At 36.7% G+C, this 18,386-nt stretch overlaps 1 protein-coding gene across 1 annotated transcript in view; it reads left to right on the top strand.

Annotated features, from left to right (window-relative positions):
• Positions 1-18,386, top strand: part of TNKS2 (tankyrase 2) — a 63,494-nt gene that overhangs the window by 37,370 nt on the left and 7,738 nt on the right. Inside the window, exons 15-24 of the mRNA XM_007471552.1 lie at positions 150-315; positions 1,074-1,293; positions 4,257-4,366; positions 5,071-5,259; positions 7,143-7,395; positions 8,386-8,468; positions 9,555-9,675; positions 12,894-12,991; positions 14,199-14,273; positions 17,121-17,226. Of these exons, the coding sequence (XP_007471614.1) occupies positions 150-315; positions 1,074-1,293; positions 4,257-4,366; positions 5,071-5,259; positions 7,143-7,395; positions 8,386-8,468; positions 9,555-9,675; positions 12,894-12,991; positions 14,199-14,273; positions 17,121-17,226 (1,421 nt within the window). The remainder of the gene's footprint in view (positions 1-149; positions 316-1,073; positions 1,294-4,256; positions 4,367-5,070; positions 5,260-7,142; positions 7,396-8,385; positions 8,469-9,554; positions 9,676-12,893; positions 12,992-14,198; positions 14,274-17,120; positions 17,227-18,386) is intronic.

Consider the following 18,386-nt stretch of genomic DNA (forward strand, 5'->3'; position numbering starts at 1 on the left):
AAAGTAATTCCATTTCTGCTTTCAATAAATTTAGGTTCTATAAATTTAAATCAGTAAAATTTCTTATGCAGGTCAAGAAATTTATCAGCTGTATGTAATTATTTAAATTAAATATATCTTTGTGTTGTGTTGCTTGTTTAACTTTTCAGAGGCCTTGTACCTTTGCACAATGCATGTTCTTATGGACATTATGAAGTTGCAGAACTTCTTGTTAAGCATGGAGCAGTAGTTAATGTAGCAGACTTATGGAAATTTACACCTTTACATGAAGCTGCAGCAAAAGGAAAATATGAAATTTGCAAACTTCTGCTCCAGGTATATTTAAGTACTTATGGACAGGGTATATTATGTAGAATATGTTTATGATATTTCTAATAATTCTAATATAAACTTAAACTAGTTAGGGGGTAGGAAGCAAAAATCTAATTCTGTACCTAGATTTCAGAATAAATGTCATGAACAATATAAGCCAGGTTTATCTAGTACTAATGAAATTGATAGTACTGGTTTACCTATACTGGTACCAGTGTAGATATTTTACAGTAAAAACAAGAGTATAGTTAAATTTATACGAACATTGAAATATGTTTGTGAAAACTAAAAATAGCATATGTGAAAGGTAATTTTTAGTGAAATACTACCTTGTTTTGAATGTAGTTTAAAATTTTGACTATATTATTGCATTGTTAAAGCCCAGTAATATTTAAGTGCCTCTGTGTTTTTTATTGTAATTTTTAATTTATTAAATTAAGCATTATTAACAGTCATGTTAACCTTTAAGGTAGAGTCTCTGTATAAAATAGTTTTCTTTAGCTCAATGCTTTGTGACCACCTAGAGGGGTGGGGTAGGGAGGGTGGGAGGGAGACGCAAGAGGGAGGAGATATGGGGATATATGTATAGCTGATTTACTTTGTTATAAAGCAGAAACTAACACACCATTGTAAAGCAGTTATACTCCAATAAAGATGTTTAAAAAAAATAGTTTTCTTTGGTATCGTTACATTGAATATTTTCCCATTGACCAAGGGCAAACTTAAGCTAATTCCTCCCTTTCTGTTTTTCACATGCCCAGCATGGTGCAGACCCTACAAAGAAAAATAGAGATGGAAGTACTCCCTTGGATCTTGTTAAAGATGGAGATACAGATATTCAAGATCTACTTAGGGGAGATGCAGCTTTGTTGGATGCTGCCAAGAAGGGTTGTTTAGCCAGAGTAAAGAAGTTGTCTTCACCAGATAATGTGAATTGCCGTGATACCCAAGGCCGACATTCAACACCTTTACATTTAGCAGGTAAGTGAATGAAGTGTCACAGATTGAGGCTGGTGACATCTAAGATTCGTTTTACCTGAGTAAAATATTTCCTGTAAGTAAATTTGAAAGATTCAAATCAAGTATCTTCTAATACAACAATTATACTCTAGTGTATTTGTACAGGGCCATGTTCACTTTAGCACTAGCATGTTACATTCATTAAGAACAATCGAAAGAGGCTCTGCCCGTCACCATGTGCTTTGGAACCTTTATTCCAGGTCATCATATTGTTTGAATCATCTTTGGTGAGTGTGTTTTGGCTACAGAAACTTTAAAAACAGGCCTGCTGAGCTGGCCGTCCTCATGGAACGCTAAATCTTTCCATTCTTCTGAGGATAGCTGTTAAGCATAAGCAGAAAAAATCTTTAAAGACTTCCAGAAGTTACATAAACTTCTTGTTATTTGTCATATTAGTTTGTAAGGCCTGCCTTAACAAATTACCACAGACTAGGTGGCTTAAACAACAGAAATGTATTTTCTCAGTTCTGGAAATGTTGGCAGGATTGGTTTCTTCTGAGGCCTCTCTCCTTGGCTTGCAGATGGCCACCTTCTCTCTGGGGCTTCACGTGGCCTTTTCTCTGTGTATGTGCATCACTGGTGTCTCTATGTCCTAATCTCCTCCTCTTATTAGGACAACAGTCACATTAAATTAGGGTTGACCCTAACGGCCTTGTCTTAACTTAATTATCTCTTGCAGGGCCTTATCTCCAAATACAGTCACATTCTACGGTACTAGTGGTTAGGGCTTCAACACAGGATATTTGGGGAATACAGTTGAGTACAAAACATTTGTTCTAAGTTTTCACTCATAAAATTGGCGCAGTGTATCTTTGTCTTCACTGCATGTAATGTAGCATTGTGATTTCATCACAGCTTTTTGAGCTGCATTGAAGATGCTAGGGGCACTTCCCTGGCGGTCCAGTGGTTAAGACTCTATGCTTCCACTGAAGGAGACACGGGTTCAATCCCTGGTCGGAGAACTAAGACCCTGCATGCCACTTGGCCAAAAAAGTTTTAAAAAATAAAAACATGGGCTTCCCTGGTGGTGCAGTGGTTGGGAGTCCGCCTGCCAATGCAGGGGACACGGGTTCATGCCCCAGTCTGGGAGGATCCCACGTGCTGCGGAGCGGCTGGGCCCGTGAGCCGTGGCCGCTGAGCCTGTGCGTCCGGAGCCTGTGCTCCGCGACGGGAGAGGCCACAGCAGTGAGAGGCCTGCGTACCGCAAAAAAAATAAATAAAAACAATAAAGTTACAAATGCATATTCCTTTAAAAAAAAAGATGCTATGGAATGGGCCATTAAAATCACTGAGCTACAACTAATACTTTAGTGGAGTTGCATCATAGGCACATTTGACTCATACAAGTTTTATCTAAATACATGTGGTTTGAAAAGAGAAAAAAAAGGAATGCAGGTGTTTCTGCCACTTTGTGTAATGTAGGAGGTGTAAGTTTACTCTTCTCTCAGTTCCTTTCAGTCTCACAGTGTGAGCAACTATGTTCCTAGGTTTTTGTTGTTTTGGGGTTTTTTTTGGTTGTGTTTTTGGCCACGCCTTGTGCAGCATGTAGGATCTTAGTTCCCCAACCAGGTGTTGAACCCGGGCCCCCTTCAATGGAAGTGTGGAGTTGCAACCACTGTACTGCCAGGGAAGTCCCTTAAGAGATAATTTTAGTGTATGTGGTTTTTACCTTTAAATTGTGACCCCATGTAAGTTGGAACCCCACTGGCAGAGGAAAAGAATTACTCCATCTATGTGTCTTTTAGAGCATTAAAAGTGCACTAAAAGTGATAAGCCCGAAATGCTAACAAAGTGAGGTAAAGCTTTTCTTCTTCCACTGGCAATCAGGAGTTTCTAGTCCACGTAAGACAAAATGTGGCCTGACCTTTGATTTGAATTGTGCTGTGCATAATTATGTATATTAGCTTTGTATCTTTATGGTAGCTTACCTAGAACATTTAATATTGCTATTTAAGTCTGTGTTCTTTGTAAGTGGCAAATACATTGTATACAATACACAAAATGTTTCTTACTTATGCGGTATTATACCTTGAGATCTGGAAGGACTTTTGGATTTGGTGTAGTATTTAGCTTATGGTAGTTTTGTAGTTTCGTTTTTCTTTACTTGATCTTACTAAATTTTTTTTTTTTTTTTTGCTTTAGATCTTTCAGCAAAAGGCTGAAAACTACAGTAAAAATGAATGAGTTAAATACTTTGAACTATTTTAAAGTTTCAAGTGATACCTGATTTTATCTTGACAAAATTAAGTTCCAGATTTGCTTTCAAACTATTGATTATGTGTCAAATAAAATATACATACTTTACCATGAGCATGCACTTACTAAGATAGCTGACAGTTCCCAAAATGACAGCTGGGAGGTTATGGTACATTTATAAAATACTAAGTTTTATTACTTCATGGCTTTAGCAGCAATAGATTCTGCTGCTTGTAGAGATATGCACCCTTATGTTCTCTCTAGCAAAAAGCATGTCCTTGTGGCCTTCTGGGGAAATGGGGCCCTGAGACCCACACTGGTGTGTTGTCTTCTGCTCTGCCAGCCACTTGTGTTCCTAACTTGGCTTTTATATGATTGGATGTCTTTTGCTTGCAGCCTTGAGACCATGTACCTGAGTTCAGGAAGTTGTGTATACAACAACTATGAAGGCAGGGACTTTGGTAAGAAGGTTTTAAAAGGAAAGATTTAAGTATAACAGTCAATAGAACTGTAGAGTCTCCAAAACAAATGGGTATCATTACTGAAAGCTTCCAACTTGAGGCCGGTGGGCAATTTTTTTTTCATAAGGTAAATCTTATTCTCCATTGGAGAATTTCAGATTTCTATAAAAATCTCTTATTTTTAAAATCCTATCTATTCTTTGTATATAGATATATATGTAGCTATTTTTTATATTAACAAGTAATTTTACTTTTTTCCTAAATTAGCTGGTTATAATAACTTAGAAGTTGCAGAGTATCTGCTACAACATGGAGCTGATGTGAATGCTCAAGACAAAGGAGGACTTATTCCTTTACACAATGCAGCATCTTATGGGGTAAGTTCTTTCATGTTACCTTCAAAAATGTCTGAAATTTTCAAAGTGAAAATCAGTATTACAATTCAAAAGCAATTTAGTTGACTTTCTCATTGTACAGAGAAGTAAATATGAGAGCTAAAGAGGTTAAATAACTTCCAAGTTTCAATTCTGAATCTATTATAGCTTGCCTTGTGACATGCAGCACGTTTTGTCTTTTGTTGTATTACCTTCCTTAGCACATATATCTTATTTTCAGTGAGATGTTGGTGATTTTGTTTATTTGTTGGTGCCCAGAAACTCCATTGGGATTCATATGAATCTGTAGAGATGAGATGCGTTGTTCCTGACTTACGATAGCCTTGAATGTTAACAATCAGTATTGACCATCTTCAGTTGATTAATTAAGGAAAGCTGCTGGTTTATAAATTGATGTTTAGCAGTTATAACACTTAAATAAATTAGAAACTGTTGAAGTCCTATTAATTTAGTTCCTGTGTAGAATTCTTAATTATTTTCTAGATATTTTCTCAGGTTAGGTAAATGTCTACTACTGTAATTTTTAATCAGCTACCCATAAATTATGATGATGGGGGGAAAACACAGTTTTTCATTCTAGAGTAAGTTTGAAATTGGAAAAATAAGTATATAGCTAGTTTCTTTTTAAGAACTATAGTACGATAAAATAATATTTCCGACTGTAACAGGAGTATTTTCTTTTACAGCATGTAGATGTAGCAGCTTTACTAATAAAGTATAATGCATGTGTCAATGCTACGGACAAATGGGCTTTCACACCTTTGCACGAAGCAGCCCAAAAGGGACGAACACAGCTTTGTGCTTTATTGTTGGCCCATGGAGCTGATCCAACTCTTAAAAATCAGGAAGGACAAACACCTTTAGATTTAGTTTCAGTAAGTGATGGGCTCTTTGAAAAATCTCAGTGCTTTCCTGACTTTTTAAAATTCACTTGGTATATATAAAATGTGTCTTTATGGTGAATGTGGCAAAATCTGGCTTTTAGCCCAATTTAAATTTTAGACCTCTTTGGTATTAAAACATAATGAGTAAATAATAGAATTATCAGTTACTATAAGCTGAGTACTTTCAGAAATGGGAAAAAGAAGTATAAGGTATAGCTGCTTACATTAGTTAGGAAACAAGCAGGCAAGGCCCTCAGTGGATGCTGTTACAGTGCATAGGGCACAAGATGCTACAGGCCCATGGGTCTTCATGAACTTCCCCAGCTGGGAACATGGCCTTCAGGGTGCAGCTGCAAAGCCTGCCTTTATAGAGATTTTCTTCCCTCCCAGCACTGCCTCATCCCAAAGATTTTATTGCTTACCCCACCAAAACTGTTCATGAAACAAGTTTGTTCCTCCATTTCTCCATGGGAAGTCTTTTTTTCTTTCTTCTCCCAAGGAAACTCCTGTAGGTGTCTCCATTGTGGCCTCCAACCTCTGCTTTGGCCACTGTGATGCAAGTGTTTCTCTTGCCTCTGCCACTGAAGACATTGACCCAGAGCAGTGGAGGGAAACGGGGAAGAAATTCTTCTTGAGGTGGAGAGGAAGGGGAGTCTCTTCTGTGCACTGCTTTCTACTGAGATTCCACTGTTTCAAGTTACATTGAGAAGCTGATTTAGTTCAGCTGCATTGGGGGATGGATTGAATTTTCTCAGCAGGCTGACAACCCAACCATATTTGCAACATTATTTCTTAAGGGAAATATCCTTCCAGTTCCAAACTACCTTAGAAGTGACCTTTTCTAATTGAGTCTGCACATATGTTAGTCCACGAGATATAATTAAGTGACATAGAAACGGTGCACTAAACATGCATGGGTTTTAGAGTCAAACAGACCTGCCTTAGAATTCCAGCTCTACCACTTACAGTTGTACAGTGTTGCAAGTTGCCTAACCTCAAAGCCTCAGTTACCTAATCTCCAAATGCAGGTAAAATATATCTGGTTAATATGAGAATTAAATGAGGTGATGTATTTAAAGTCCTCGGTGTGGTATCAAGTACATAAAAAGCACCCAATAAATTGTGCTAATGTTACTTTTAAGTGTTAGATACCAACTATGAGTGTCATGGGAGTCCTCAGATTCAGGGGAAGAAAAAGGTGAGGATTGAAAAGGCAGTATAAATGAAAAGCCATGAAAACAAGTACTGTTTACTTCTTGCTGAATGTTAATTACTTAGTGTCTTAATTGAGCATTGTTAAAAGAATAGTTATTTGTTACTTATTAAACAAATTAATATACCAGTATAAGTTGGGATTTTGTTTTCCATTCTAGCAGATTTGATTAAAATGATTATCTTTTTTCCTACCCTTCCAAATGTTCAATTTTGAGGAACAAATATATTACTGAATATTTTCCAAAAAAAAAAAACCTCATTCTGTTTGCTAAAGTTCTATGTAGATTGAATTACGTCTTCAGAATGCCTTTAAAAGGTTTTAAATCTTTTTAAATTTTATATTTCTAAAATTCATTTCAGTGCTTTTCAATCATGATATCTTAGGATTTTTTTCTTGCTTTGCCACATTTAACAGTTTTATTTTGTATGTCTCAGAAGATGTGTTCTGTATTAATGTTTTATGTTTAATAGCTGAATATCACTTATTTAGCTGAATATTACTTATTTGGTTCACTTTTTAAAATAATTTTTATATAATAAGCAAATCTAGTACAGATCTGCTGGGTTTTTGTCATATTTTTTAATGCGTTCTATTGGGTATAGTATAGAATTTTAAAACTTGCTTATTGCAGATTTCATCTCTCTGACATATACCTTAGGCAGATGATGTCAGTGCTCTCCTGACAGCAGCTATGCCCCCTTCTGCTCTGCCTTCATGTTATAAATCTCAAGTGCTCAATGGCGTGAGAAGCCCAGGAGCCACTGCAGATGCTCTGTCTTCAGGTCCATCCAGCCCATCAAGCCTTTCTGCAGCCAGCAGTCTTGACAACTTATCTGGCAGTTTTTCTGAACTGTCTTCAGTAGTTAGTTCAAGTGGAACAGAGGGTGCTTCCAGTTTGGAGAAAAAGGAAGGTGAGACATTCAGCCAAAATAACTGGTATTGTAGCCACATATTGTCATTTGGATTACTAAAAAGCCATTTTTTTAACCTTAGATACAACTGTTAGTATCAGATTAACATAGCCTAAAAGTTTTAGCCTTTTATTGTTTTCTTTACATTAGTATTAGAATTCCTAATGAAACTTTCTCCCTCTGCGATGAGACTTGATGAGTGTTCTGCTGCTAACCTACTCTTTAGATGTAAACATACTTTTTGAAAGGTATAGAAGTCCTTTTGGTTGAGTACTTACGCCTTTATTTATCTCTTCCAGTGTACTATTACAGAATTATAAAATACTTTTAACCCCACATCAAAATACCTAATTTTGAATATCATTTTTTAAAAAGAAAAGAAAGGGAATCCCCTGGCTGTCCAGTGGTTAGGACTCAGCGCTCTCACTGCTGTGGGCCTAGGTTCAGTCCCTGGTTGGGTAACTAAGATCCCACAAGCCATGTGGCACAGCCAAAAAAAAAAAGAAAAAAAGACATACCTACAGTCTCTTTACCTTTTACCTGTCAAAATTGATCTCACCCTATGCAACACTGGAACTTATTTTCATAAACTTTTTTTGTAAAAGAGCTTACCTCTTCAAAGATAGGGAGACTTTGCTTTTTTAATTGAGATATAATTGACATATAACATTTTATTAGTTTAAGCTGTATGGAAACATATTTTAAAGATACAATTAAAAATAAAATTTCTTAAAAAGAAAAGAGATTTCTTTGTAACATGAGAGTTCCCCATTGGTTAACTCTTTTCTTCTAATAATGTTGAAATTTTATAGCTCTCTTTGCAATTTTTGATGTTAAGTTTAATATTATATCCCAAACGGCTGTTAATATTTTGCTTCATCTTTACATTCTTCATGCATGTAATAATGTCACAAAACTTTGCTGTTATAATGTTGATACACGTTATTCTGATATGAAATTTTGTGTACTGTGATTTTTTTAATTTTCTAGTTCCAGGAGTAGATTTTAGCATAACTCAGTTTGTAAGGAATCTTGGACTTGAACACCTAATGGATATATTTGAGAGAGAACAGGTAAGTACATGAGTTGTTTTGCTTGGTTTGGTGTTTGGGGGAACCTCAAGGGAAAAATAAAACATACTTGAAATGCCCTGAACCATTCAGCCTATTGAGGGGTGAAAAGGATGTTTTTTTAAGAGACTGGAAATCAGTCAGTCTTCTAATTTGGCTTGTTTTTGGAATATCCATTTAGTTTATTAGCACATAAAAAGTGTTTCTTGTGTAGTAGCAGTAAAGTAGCTTTCTTGAGTAAGTTTAGCGTATCCATTTCTTAAAAGTGAGTTATCCTTGAGCTCAGTTTGTTCAATTCTGTTGTGTCAGTCACTACCCACTCTAAGCCTGACACTTTGCTAGCCACTATGGGGAGATACATAGACACACAAACTATATATCTGGGCGTTTCTAGAACAGTCCTAATTTAAAGTATTCTGTCAGAATACATTCACTGAATTTTTGAGTCCAGAAAATATAATTATTATAGACTTGCACCCCTAAGGAACTTTGGATGTAGTTAGGGAGCTATACCAAGAACATATAAAGAGTCAAGTTTTTGGCATAGAAGTTATAAGAAAAAAAGAGTTACTACAAGCTGGACTGTTCAGGGAAAGCTTCATGGAAGATTTGTAAAAAAAAAAAAAAAAATAACAGGATTTTAAAGAATGTCTTCAGTTTCACAAAATGGGAATAGTATATTTGAGGTAAAAGGCTTAGTTTGAACAATGATGCTCAGGTTATCAGTTAGCATAGTCCAGAGTCTGTAGGAACATTACATTAAGACATTGTGTAAATAGGTTGGATGCAGAGTGATGGTAAAACAGTGTGCCTAAATGTGGCTAATTTGAAAATGCACTTTTGTTTTACAGTTTAGTTCTGCTCAGGTTTTTATATTAAATGAAAATGATATTTTTGGTAGTTCATGACTCAACTTTCTGTTTAATTAGCTGCAACTTTTCAGTTTCAGTTTAACAGCTGGTGTGCTTTCATTTCTAATCTGTTTAGAATAATTTGAAATAAAGGGATAAATCTAATACATTGTGAGAACACCAATATATGAATGTCTTCCAAACAAGTCTTCTAAACAGTTTCATTCTCTTTTGTAAGATCACTTTGGATGTATTAGTTGAGATGGGGCACAAGGAGCTGAAGGAGATTGGAATCAATGCTTATGGACATAGACACAAACTAATTAAAGGAGTTGAGAGACTTATCTCTGGGCAACAAGGTATTTCATTTTAAGTCATTGCTATCATCAGTTTAACAGCTTGCACAAAGGCAGCCCTCAACTTAGTAAATGATAATTTTAAAATCTGTAACAGAGAGTCCACTTAATAAGAAGCGTACTGAGTAGGATTCCAGAAACCTGGGATCGAATCTTAAATCTGCCACTGTTAAGCTTCCTGAGCTGCTGCCTTTAACTCTGTGAACCTAAGTGAAGTGTCTGGGCCATTGAGAAATGTGGGTGTTGCTTTATCTCTGAATTTTTTTCCGTTATTTCCATTCACTTATTTCTGAAGTTATTGTAGCTCAAAAATTGTATGGTTCTAAAAGATCTGAAACTTGGATATCTAATATCTTATGGTAATATAATAGGTAATGACTAGGTGTTCAGGCCTGCCCATAAAATAATGTTGTGAATCTCTTTTGTTGTAGTTAAATTCTAAACACTTGCAGTAAAAATATTGGGGAACAAAAGAAAAACAAAAAGAAAAATATTGGGGAATAATAATGTTGCAACTGAAGAAACTTAGCAAAACAAAGTTGAATAATATTTTATTTCTCTTGAATGTTGATACGTTAGGAAAATGCAAATTGCATTTGTTCAGTAGATATTCACACTTCCTGTATATCAGGTCTTGAGTATAAAAGATGAATTATTTTAGGTGTCAGAACCATATTTTAAGTTCATTGTTAAACTGAGGGAGTGATGTACCCCAGGGTCAGAAGCATCCTGTAATTGAAGCCCTGGCTGTACAACTGTGGTTAAAGACAAACCCCCATTAGCAAAAATGAGAGAATTTTTTTTTTTTTTTTTGCGGTATGCGGGCCTCTCACTCTTGTGGCCTCTCCCGTTGTGGAGCACAGGCTCCGGACGCGCAGGCCCAGTGGCCATGGCCCACAGGCCCCGCCGCATGTGGGATCTTCCCGAACCGGGACTCGAACCCCGCGTCCCCTGCCTTGGCAGGCGGACTCCCAACCACTGCGCCACCAGGGAAGCCCAAAAAATGAGAGAATTTTTAGGGAAGAATGTATGCTAGCCAGGATAGGTCCATCTCTGGAAGAAGAAAAAAGAGAACTTTGAAAATCAGGTGATTCAAGCTAAAGAATGTTTTAAACTGGAATTCTGGAATAGGATTGATTAAAGGTAGATGCACTTTACTTGCCTGGTAGGAACTGGGGCAAAACATTTAAAATGGAAGATAGTCTTGGATAATTCTTGGATAATAAATATAGAAGACAAGATTTTATGAGATAAAGAAGAAAGAAGACTCATGGCTCCCTGGAATGTTAGTATGAAGAGGAGCTAGAACCCTCAGTTGTGGACTGGCATCATGACTCTACTAGAAGACACTGGATCTGGTAGGTTAGCAGTTAAGATTGTTGAAAGGCTCAGGAAACAATGATGGAAACAGATACACCGCCTTCAAGTGTCAGAGGTACATACCTCCGTGCTGCCTCTGGTCATTCTGATAACATCCAGCTACAATTTAGTAGGAACATTCATTCCTATATGGAGGAGAAACATCATGACACAGAATGACTCTGTCTGATCTAGCACATCAGGGTCACTTTCCTACATAAAGTTACCACCTTGCTCATTTTCATTTGAAGTCAAGATTCTATACCTATATTATACCCAATTTGCAAAATGGAACCAGTGGCAAGCTTCTGACGCTCTCATCTCACTGACTTAACAGCCTTAGCTATCATTCAGTGCATCAAGTCAATAGATTATTTTTTTCTGGGACTTCCCTGGTGGTGCAGTGGTTAATAATCCGCCTGCCAATGCAGGGGACACAGGTTCGAGCCCTGGTCCGGGAAGATCCCACATGCTGTGGAGCAGCTAAGCCCATGCACCACAACTGCTGAGCCTGTGCTCTAGAGCCCGCGAGCCACAACTCCTGAGCCCATGCACAGCAACTGCTGAAGCCCACGCATCTAGAGTCCATGCTCCACAACAAGAGAAGCCACCACAGTGAGAAGCCCATGCACTGCAAGAAAGAGCAACCCCCGCTCGCTGCAACTAGCAAAAGCCTATGTGCAGCAACAAAGACCCAATGCAGCCAAAAACAAATAAATAAATAAATTTATTTTTTTAAAAAATAGATTACTTGTTCTGATCTTTCAGCACTGATGAATGTCTTCTTGAGGCCATTAGAAGATGGCTTAGTCAAGTGTTTGTCACAGACTTTATTAAGTGTTTTTTCTATAAAATACCTTCTCTGTATAGTCTCCATACTTCCTGTAGACATTGTAATTCAGCCATATCTATACATCTTTATCAGAGTTTGGCATGTTGGTGGTAGTACTGTTACTCAGACCAGAAGAGTGCTCTTAGTCTCCAGAGGCAAACCGTCATGCATTAACCCAGCAGTAAAGGATCCGAGCCCTAACTCAGAAAACAGTGGAGCTCTGGAGATCTCATAGAGATTAAAGGAGAGTTGTGTTACAGATGTAACAAAGAAATTAGAAAATTCTGTTTTAAGATTCCATTTAAAAAGCTTTTGTGAGAGTAAAGATACAAAAATATATATGATTATCTTGACTGTTGACATTCAGAAAATATGACAAATTCATTGTTGAATTAAGGAATCTATCATGGGTTAGAATAAGCATTCCATTGTTAGTAGACTTTATGACTTCTCATTCTTGGATGATTTAAAATTATGTAAGGCCACACAAGTTTCTTCCTCAGTTTTACAAAAAATAAAGGGACCAAATGCTGAAAGGGCTGCCTAGTTAATAAAGGAAATAATTTGAAGAAAAAATGTGACAAATAGGAAATAAAAGAATAGAAAGATTTTCTGCACTATTCTCACAAAACCCTTATGACTTGTAAGATAAAAAAACAGTCATCTAAATGCAGTGTGATATTCTGGTTTGGATCCTGGTAAAGTAAAAGGACATTAGTGGGGAAAACTGGTGAAATCCGAATAAAATCTGAAATTTACTTAATTTTTGACAGGTGTACTATGATTGTGTAAAATGGTAACATTAAGGAAACATTAATGTTCCTGATGGTACCATTAGGAAGTGGAGTGAGAGCACACAGGAACTCTCAGTGCTCTCAGCCTTCCTGTAAATCTAAATTATCCTAAAATAAAAAGTTTTTTAAAATTGGTAGTAAGCATCAGATAAATTAGGTGGTTGTTTTGGGTTGATGTTTATTGGGGGGGGGCGGTTTTGGCAAATTTTTTTTTACCTTTAAATTTTATTTGATAGGTCTTAACCCATACTTAACTCTGAACACCTCTGGAAGTGGAACAATTCTCATAGATCTGTCTCCTGATGATAAAGAGTTTCAGTCTGTGGAGGAAGAGGTATGTTCATATACCTTAAATAAATGTTGGTTCAGTAGGCTAAATTTCCCAGAAGTTTCCAGATCTACTTGAACATGTATGTAGCAGGGTTTTTTAATGTCCCTAACTCTTTACCACCTGGAAAACTTCTGAAATCAGCATTCAAAGTACACTATCTCCGTAAACCTTAATTCTAATAACTTGGTTTAGCACTACAATTAATATACAGAATTCTGTTGAAGAAGAGGTTGCTAATATTTCGTTCCTTCTTGAAGGCAATTGCAAAGCCCAGTGTCTTAGACAAGACCCAGAACATGTGAGTGCTACTTATCTAGGAAATTTTTTTCTAGCTTTCTTTCCATGAAACTCTTGGATCCACCAAATCTTAGAATACTGCGTTGCACTTTGAAGAACATCATACCCTAAATATGTGAGCTGAGCACAGAGATACAAAGTTGAGTGAGACTTAGTTCTAAAGATCAGGAAACTCCAACTCTCAATGAAATACAAACTGTGCTTTATTAGAGCAAAACAAATGGGAACAAATAAATCGTTGGGGTTTTTTTGGTATGTCAAGTGGTTGGCTTTGTATGTTTAGCTCACCTATGCATCTGCTTGTTTCTTTTTCTTCCTGTAGTTTGCATTATATAATTTTCACCTATATGTATTTTTATTTTTATTTTTATTTTATTTTATTTATTTTTTTTTAGAAGATGTTGGGGGTAGTAGTTTATTAATTAATTAATTTATTTTTGCTGTGTTGGGTCTTCGTTTCTGTGCGAGGGCTTTCTCTAGTTGTGGCAAGCGGGGACCAGTCTTCATCGCGGTGCACGTGCCTCTCAGTATCGCGGCCTTTCGTTGAGGAGCACAGGCTCCAGACGCGCAGGCTCAGTAGTTGTGGCTCACGGGCCTAGTTGCTCCGTGGCATGGGGGATCCTCCCAGACCAGGGCCCGAACCTGTGTCCCCTGCATTAGCAGGCAGATTCTCAACCACTGCGCCACCAGGGAAGCCCACCTATATGTATTTTTAGATTGATTGTATTAGCTATCTGCTATCTCTCAAAAGTAGTACGTGTGAACTTATAGAATTCATTCCTTAAACAACAAAAATATTAAAAACCCATTTTGTATTCTCAAAAATAGAATCATATGAGTCAAGAATCATGTTCCCTGAATCAAAAAAAACACAAAAGCTAACGCACGTATATTTGGAATATTTTTCCGTCAGATGCAGAGTACAGTCCGAGAGCACAGAGATGGAGGTCATGCAGGTGGAATCTTCAACAGATACAATATTCTCAAGGTAATAAGTTAGTGGAAATAAAGTTTGCTGAGACCATAGTTTTCAAAGCCTGAAGCCATGATTAACTTTCACAAGAATGTAATCTGTCCAGCCCAATAAGTCTTTCACAGGGCATATGGGGATATTTTGGGAAAGAATATGTCCTTAGAAGGTTAAGATCCTCAAATCTCTGTACTAAACACTAGCTCAGCCTCTGTTGAACATATTTAAGTTTAGGGATTATGCTTTATCTTTACCTAGGTAATAAATCCTGCAGGTTTAGGACCTTAAATATGTAAACTACTATTAAGGTACTCTGTTGTAACAAAGTTGAATTTTTTTATGACTCATGGAAGGACTCCCACCTTTATAATTACACCGTGGTTTGTTTGTCCTAACTGTGACTACTACAGGTTTCTGTGAGTCGCCACATAAACCAGTTTTTGGTAATTTTAGTAGTACTCCTTCTATACCTTCCATCTTTCCAAAATTAGTCTTTAAAAAAAAATGTTTTAAAGAGAGTCCTGACTGTTAGTGATATCAGTTACTCTTCTCAGGACCTTTTTCAGCTTTGCTAGTTTTTGTTGTTGTTGTTTAAGCTATATAGCAACCAAACTGCGTACTCTACTTGAGATGCATAGTGATTTTCTATTAACTACATTGATATATTCTTAATCATTATAAGACTTAGAGTTACAATTAAAATGTGGCAAGTATATTTCTAATACCTAAATTTTAAACTCAAAGGTGAACAGTATCAAATCTTTCAGCTGTGTTGTATTACTGTTTCACAATAATATACTATTATGAGTATACTAATAGATGTCATATTTTAGAATTAGTGAATACTAAAATTATTCATTGAGATTGCTCTGTTCATACTATTTAGAAATAAGATGATATAAAACAAGCACACATTATTCAGGTGAAAGGGTTATTCTTCTGGGAGCTGTATTTTATTAGTTCATATCATAGTATGACCTGAGTGACATCTTGAGATTTCTATTCATGGAGATATATATAGTAATTTTTGATAAGACAAATAATTATTCCTACTACAGGCAAATTTCAGTCAAGTCCCTTTTGTGTGCAAGCAGTAACAGAATGTGTAGAGGTTTGTTAAGGGTGCAGGCAGGGAAGAGAATATGTGTTTGATTTCCAAAGTTACTGAATTTGGGAGGTATGCTGTTTTCTTCCTCTATAAAGGTATTTTAATGTAATATCTAATAAAAGTTTTTTCATTGATAAAACTTTGTTCCCTTTTATTTTTAAATATTAATGAGCTCTGTTTATGCCAATTGTATGCCTTGATTATGTCTGTGATGGTATTTTGAGTTAATTTGAACCAAGACTAAAACCACCAGCTCCCAGATGTGTTCTAGGACCAGCAGGGGGCTGTAGCACCCTTAAATACAGCTAAGAGACAGCACTAGGATTGTAAATTTTGACAGTACTCCTAATGAAACCAGTATCCATCTTTAACTCTTCTCCAGACAAATTTTAGGAATTGGAGGGATAGGCAATGATAGAGGGAGTACTAGGTAGGTGTATGTGTTTGTGTGTGTGTGTGTGTGTGTGTGTGTGTGTTTGGTGTGGCTATTTCAATTTTTTTTTAACATCTTTATTGGAGTATAATTGCTTTACAATGGTGTGTTAGTTTTTGCTTTATAACAAAGTGAATCAGCTATACATATACATATACATATACATATATCCCCATATCCCCTCCCTCTTGCGTCTCCCTCCCACCATCCCTCTCCCACCCCTCTAGGTGGTCACAAAGCCCCGAGCTGATCTCGCTGTGCTATGCAGCTGCTTCCCACTAGCTAGCTATTTTACATTTGGTAGTGTATATATGTCCATGCCACTCTCTCACTTGGTCCCAGCTTACCCTTCCCCCTCCCCATGTCCTCAGTCCATTCTCTACGTCTGCATCTTTATTCCTGTCCTGCCCCTAGGTTCTTCATAACCTTTTTTTTTATTATTCCATATATATGTGTTAGCATACGGTATTTGTTTTTCTCTTTCTGACTTGCTTCACTCTGTATGAGAGACTCCAGGTCCATCCACCTCACTACAAATAACTCAGTCGCGTTTCTTTTTATGGCTGAGTAATATTCCATTGTACATATGTGCCACATCTTCTTTATCCATTCCTCTGTCGATGGACTTAGGTTGCTTCCACGTCCTCACTATTGTAAATAGAGCTGCAGTGAACACTGTGGTACATGACTCTTTGAATTATGGTTTTCTCAGGGTATGTGCCCAGTAGTGGGATTGCCGGGTCATATGGTAGTTCTATTTTTAGTTTTTTAAGGAACCTCCATACTGTTCTCCATAGTGGCTGTATCAATTTACATTCCCACCAACAGTGCAAGAGGGTTCCCTTTTCTCCACACCCTCTCCAGCATTTATTGTTTGTAGATTTTCTGATGATGGCCATTCTGACTTGTGTATTTCAAATATTTTTAATTAAAAACAGATAAAGATGGTACTTTGAGCCAGATAAAGCAGGCGGGAAAGGATAGTATTCTCTTTCTTATACTTCCATAGAGAACTCAGCATGTCTGATTTGGAGATGTTTTAGTAATAATTTTAAAGTAATGAGAATGGAAGTATTTTAATTAATTAACAGTACTCTTGACCTTTACATATAGCTTTTTTCCCCTTTGTAGTTTTTTGATTTCCAAAATGTACCTATATTTCCATTTTTATGGTTGGGTTAAAGTTTTTTAGTTGAGTAAAAATAACACATAATTTATATTTCAGAGAAAAGTTTTGCCTCTCTTCTGGCCCTATGTGGCCCATTTTTGGATAAGATTAATTATTATGATCTAGAGATTTTATTTTTCTGGTTTCTTTTTAAAGATTCAGAAAGTTTGTAACAAGAAACTATGGGAAAGATATACTCACAGGAGGAAAGAAGTTTCTGAAGAAAACCACAACCATGCAAATGAAAGAATGCTATTTCATGGTAAGATTCCTCTCCCCCAACCCTACCACCATCCTCCTCCACATTTTTTGTCAGGTTTGAAATAATAATGAATCTGTATATTCCTCATGTCATTTTTAAAAAATAAACAGTATTTCTGTAAATCTTTAAATTTATATTTTTTTGGTTTTTTGGTTTTTTGGCTGTGTTGGGTCTACACAACCCAGTTGTGCATGGGCTTTCTCTAGTTGCGGCGAGCAGGGCCTACTCTTCGTTGCAGTACGCAGGCTTCTCATTGCAGTGGCTTCTCTTGTTAAGAAGCACGGGCTCTAGGCATGTGAGCTTCAGTAGTTGTGGCGCATGGGCTCAGTAGTTGTGGCTCGCAGGCTCTAGAGCACAGGCTCAGTAGTTGTGGCGCACGGGCTTTGTTGCTCTGTGGCATGTGGGATCTTCCAGACCAGGGATCCAACCTGCATTTGCAGGCGGATTCTTAACCACTGTGCCACCAGGGAAGTCCCTGTATTTTTAACGTCTTTTGAGTTTGTATGTTTTACAGTGGGTCGTGTATAAATAGGATTACCATAACAGAAAAAGTGTAGAAATGAGAATGTTGACTTCATATTTTCCCTTTTATTTTAGTATAGTTGATTTTGTGTGATGATTACTCTGAAAAATGGTGTTTTACTTTTAACTGGTTGGGTGAAATAAAGTTAAAATAAGATCTGAAAATTGCCTCAGAAGAATATATGCATCCTGTTCTGACTGATTCTAAGTGTCAAGGCTACATTTAACTTCAGCGAAAAGAGCCACTGTCATTGAACCTATGGAGTTTTCTGAGAACTTTTGTTGAATTGCGAGCACCATTACTTGTCATTCTTGAAATTTCCTGTTTATGTTGCAAGTTGGCAGATGTTGATGATTGGTGTTTCATGTTTATAGCAAAGCTTAATATAGATATTAATGTAGTGTTTATCAAGTCTTCACATTACCCATGATCGGTCCAGTCTGTTCCTTCAGTTGGCTTTGATTGCAGAAAATTTTTAGAGACTGGTAAAGTTCTATAAAACATAGCATTTAAATTTCACAGTCCCCTGGAAGAATGGCTATAGCAGACTGAATTGGTATATAATATCTAAATGGTACTTCTCATTCCAAAACCCTAAAAATCATCATGATAATTTCTTGGCACAGAGCATATTTAT

The sequence above is a fragment of the Lipotes vexillifer genome, unplaced genomic scaffold (genome assembly GCF_000442215.2).
Source record: "Lipotes vexillifer unplaced genomic scaffold, Lipotes_vexillifer_v1.1 scaffold325, whole genome shotgun sequence".
In the NCBI taxonomy this organism is placed as follows: domain Eukaryota; kingdom Metazoa; phylum Chordata; class Mammalia; order Artiodactyla; family Lipotidae; genus Lipotes; species Lipotes vexillifer.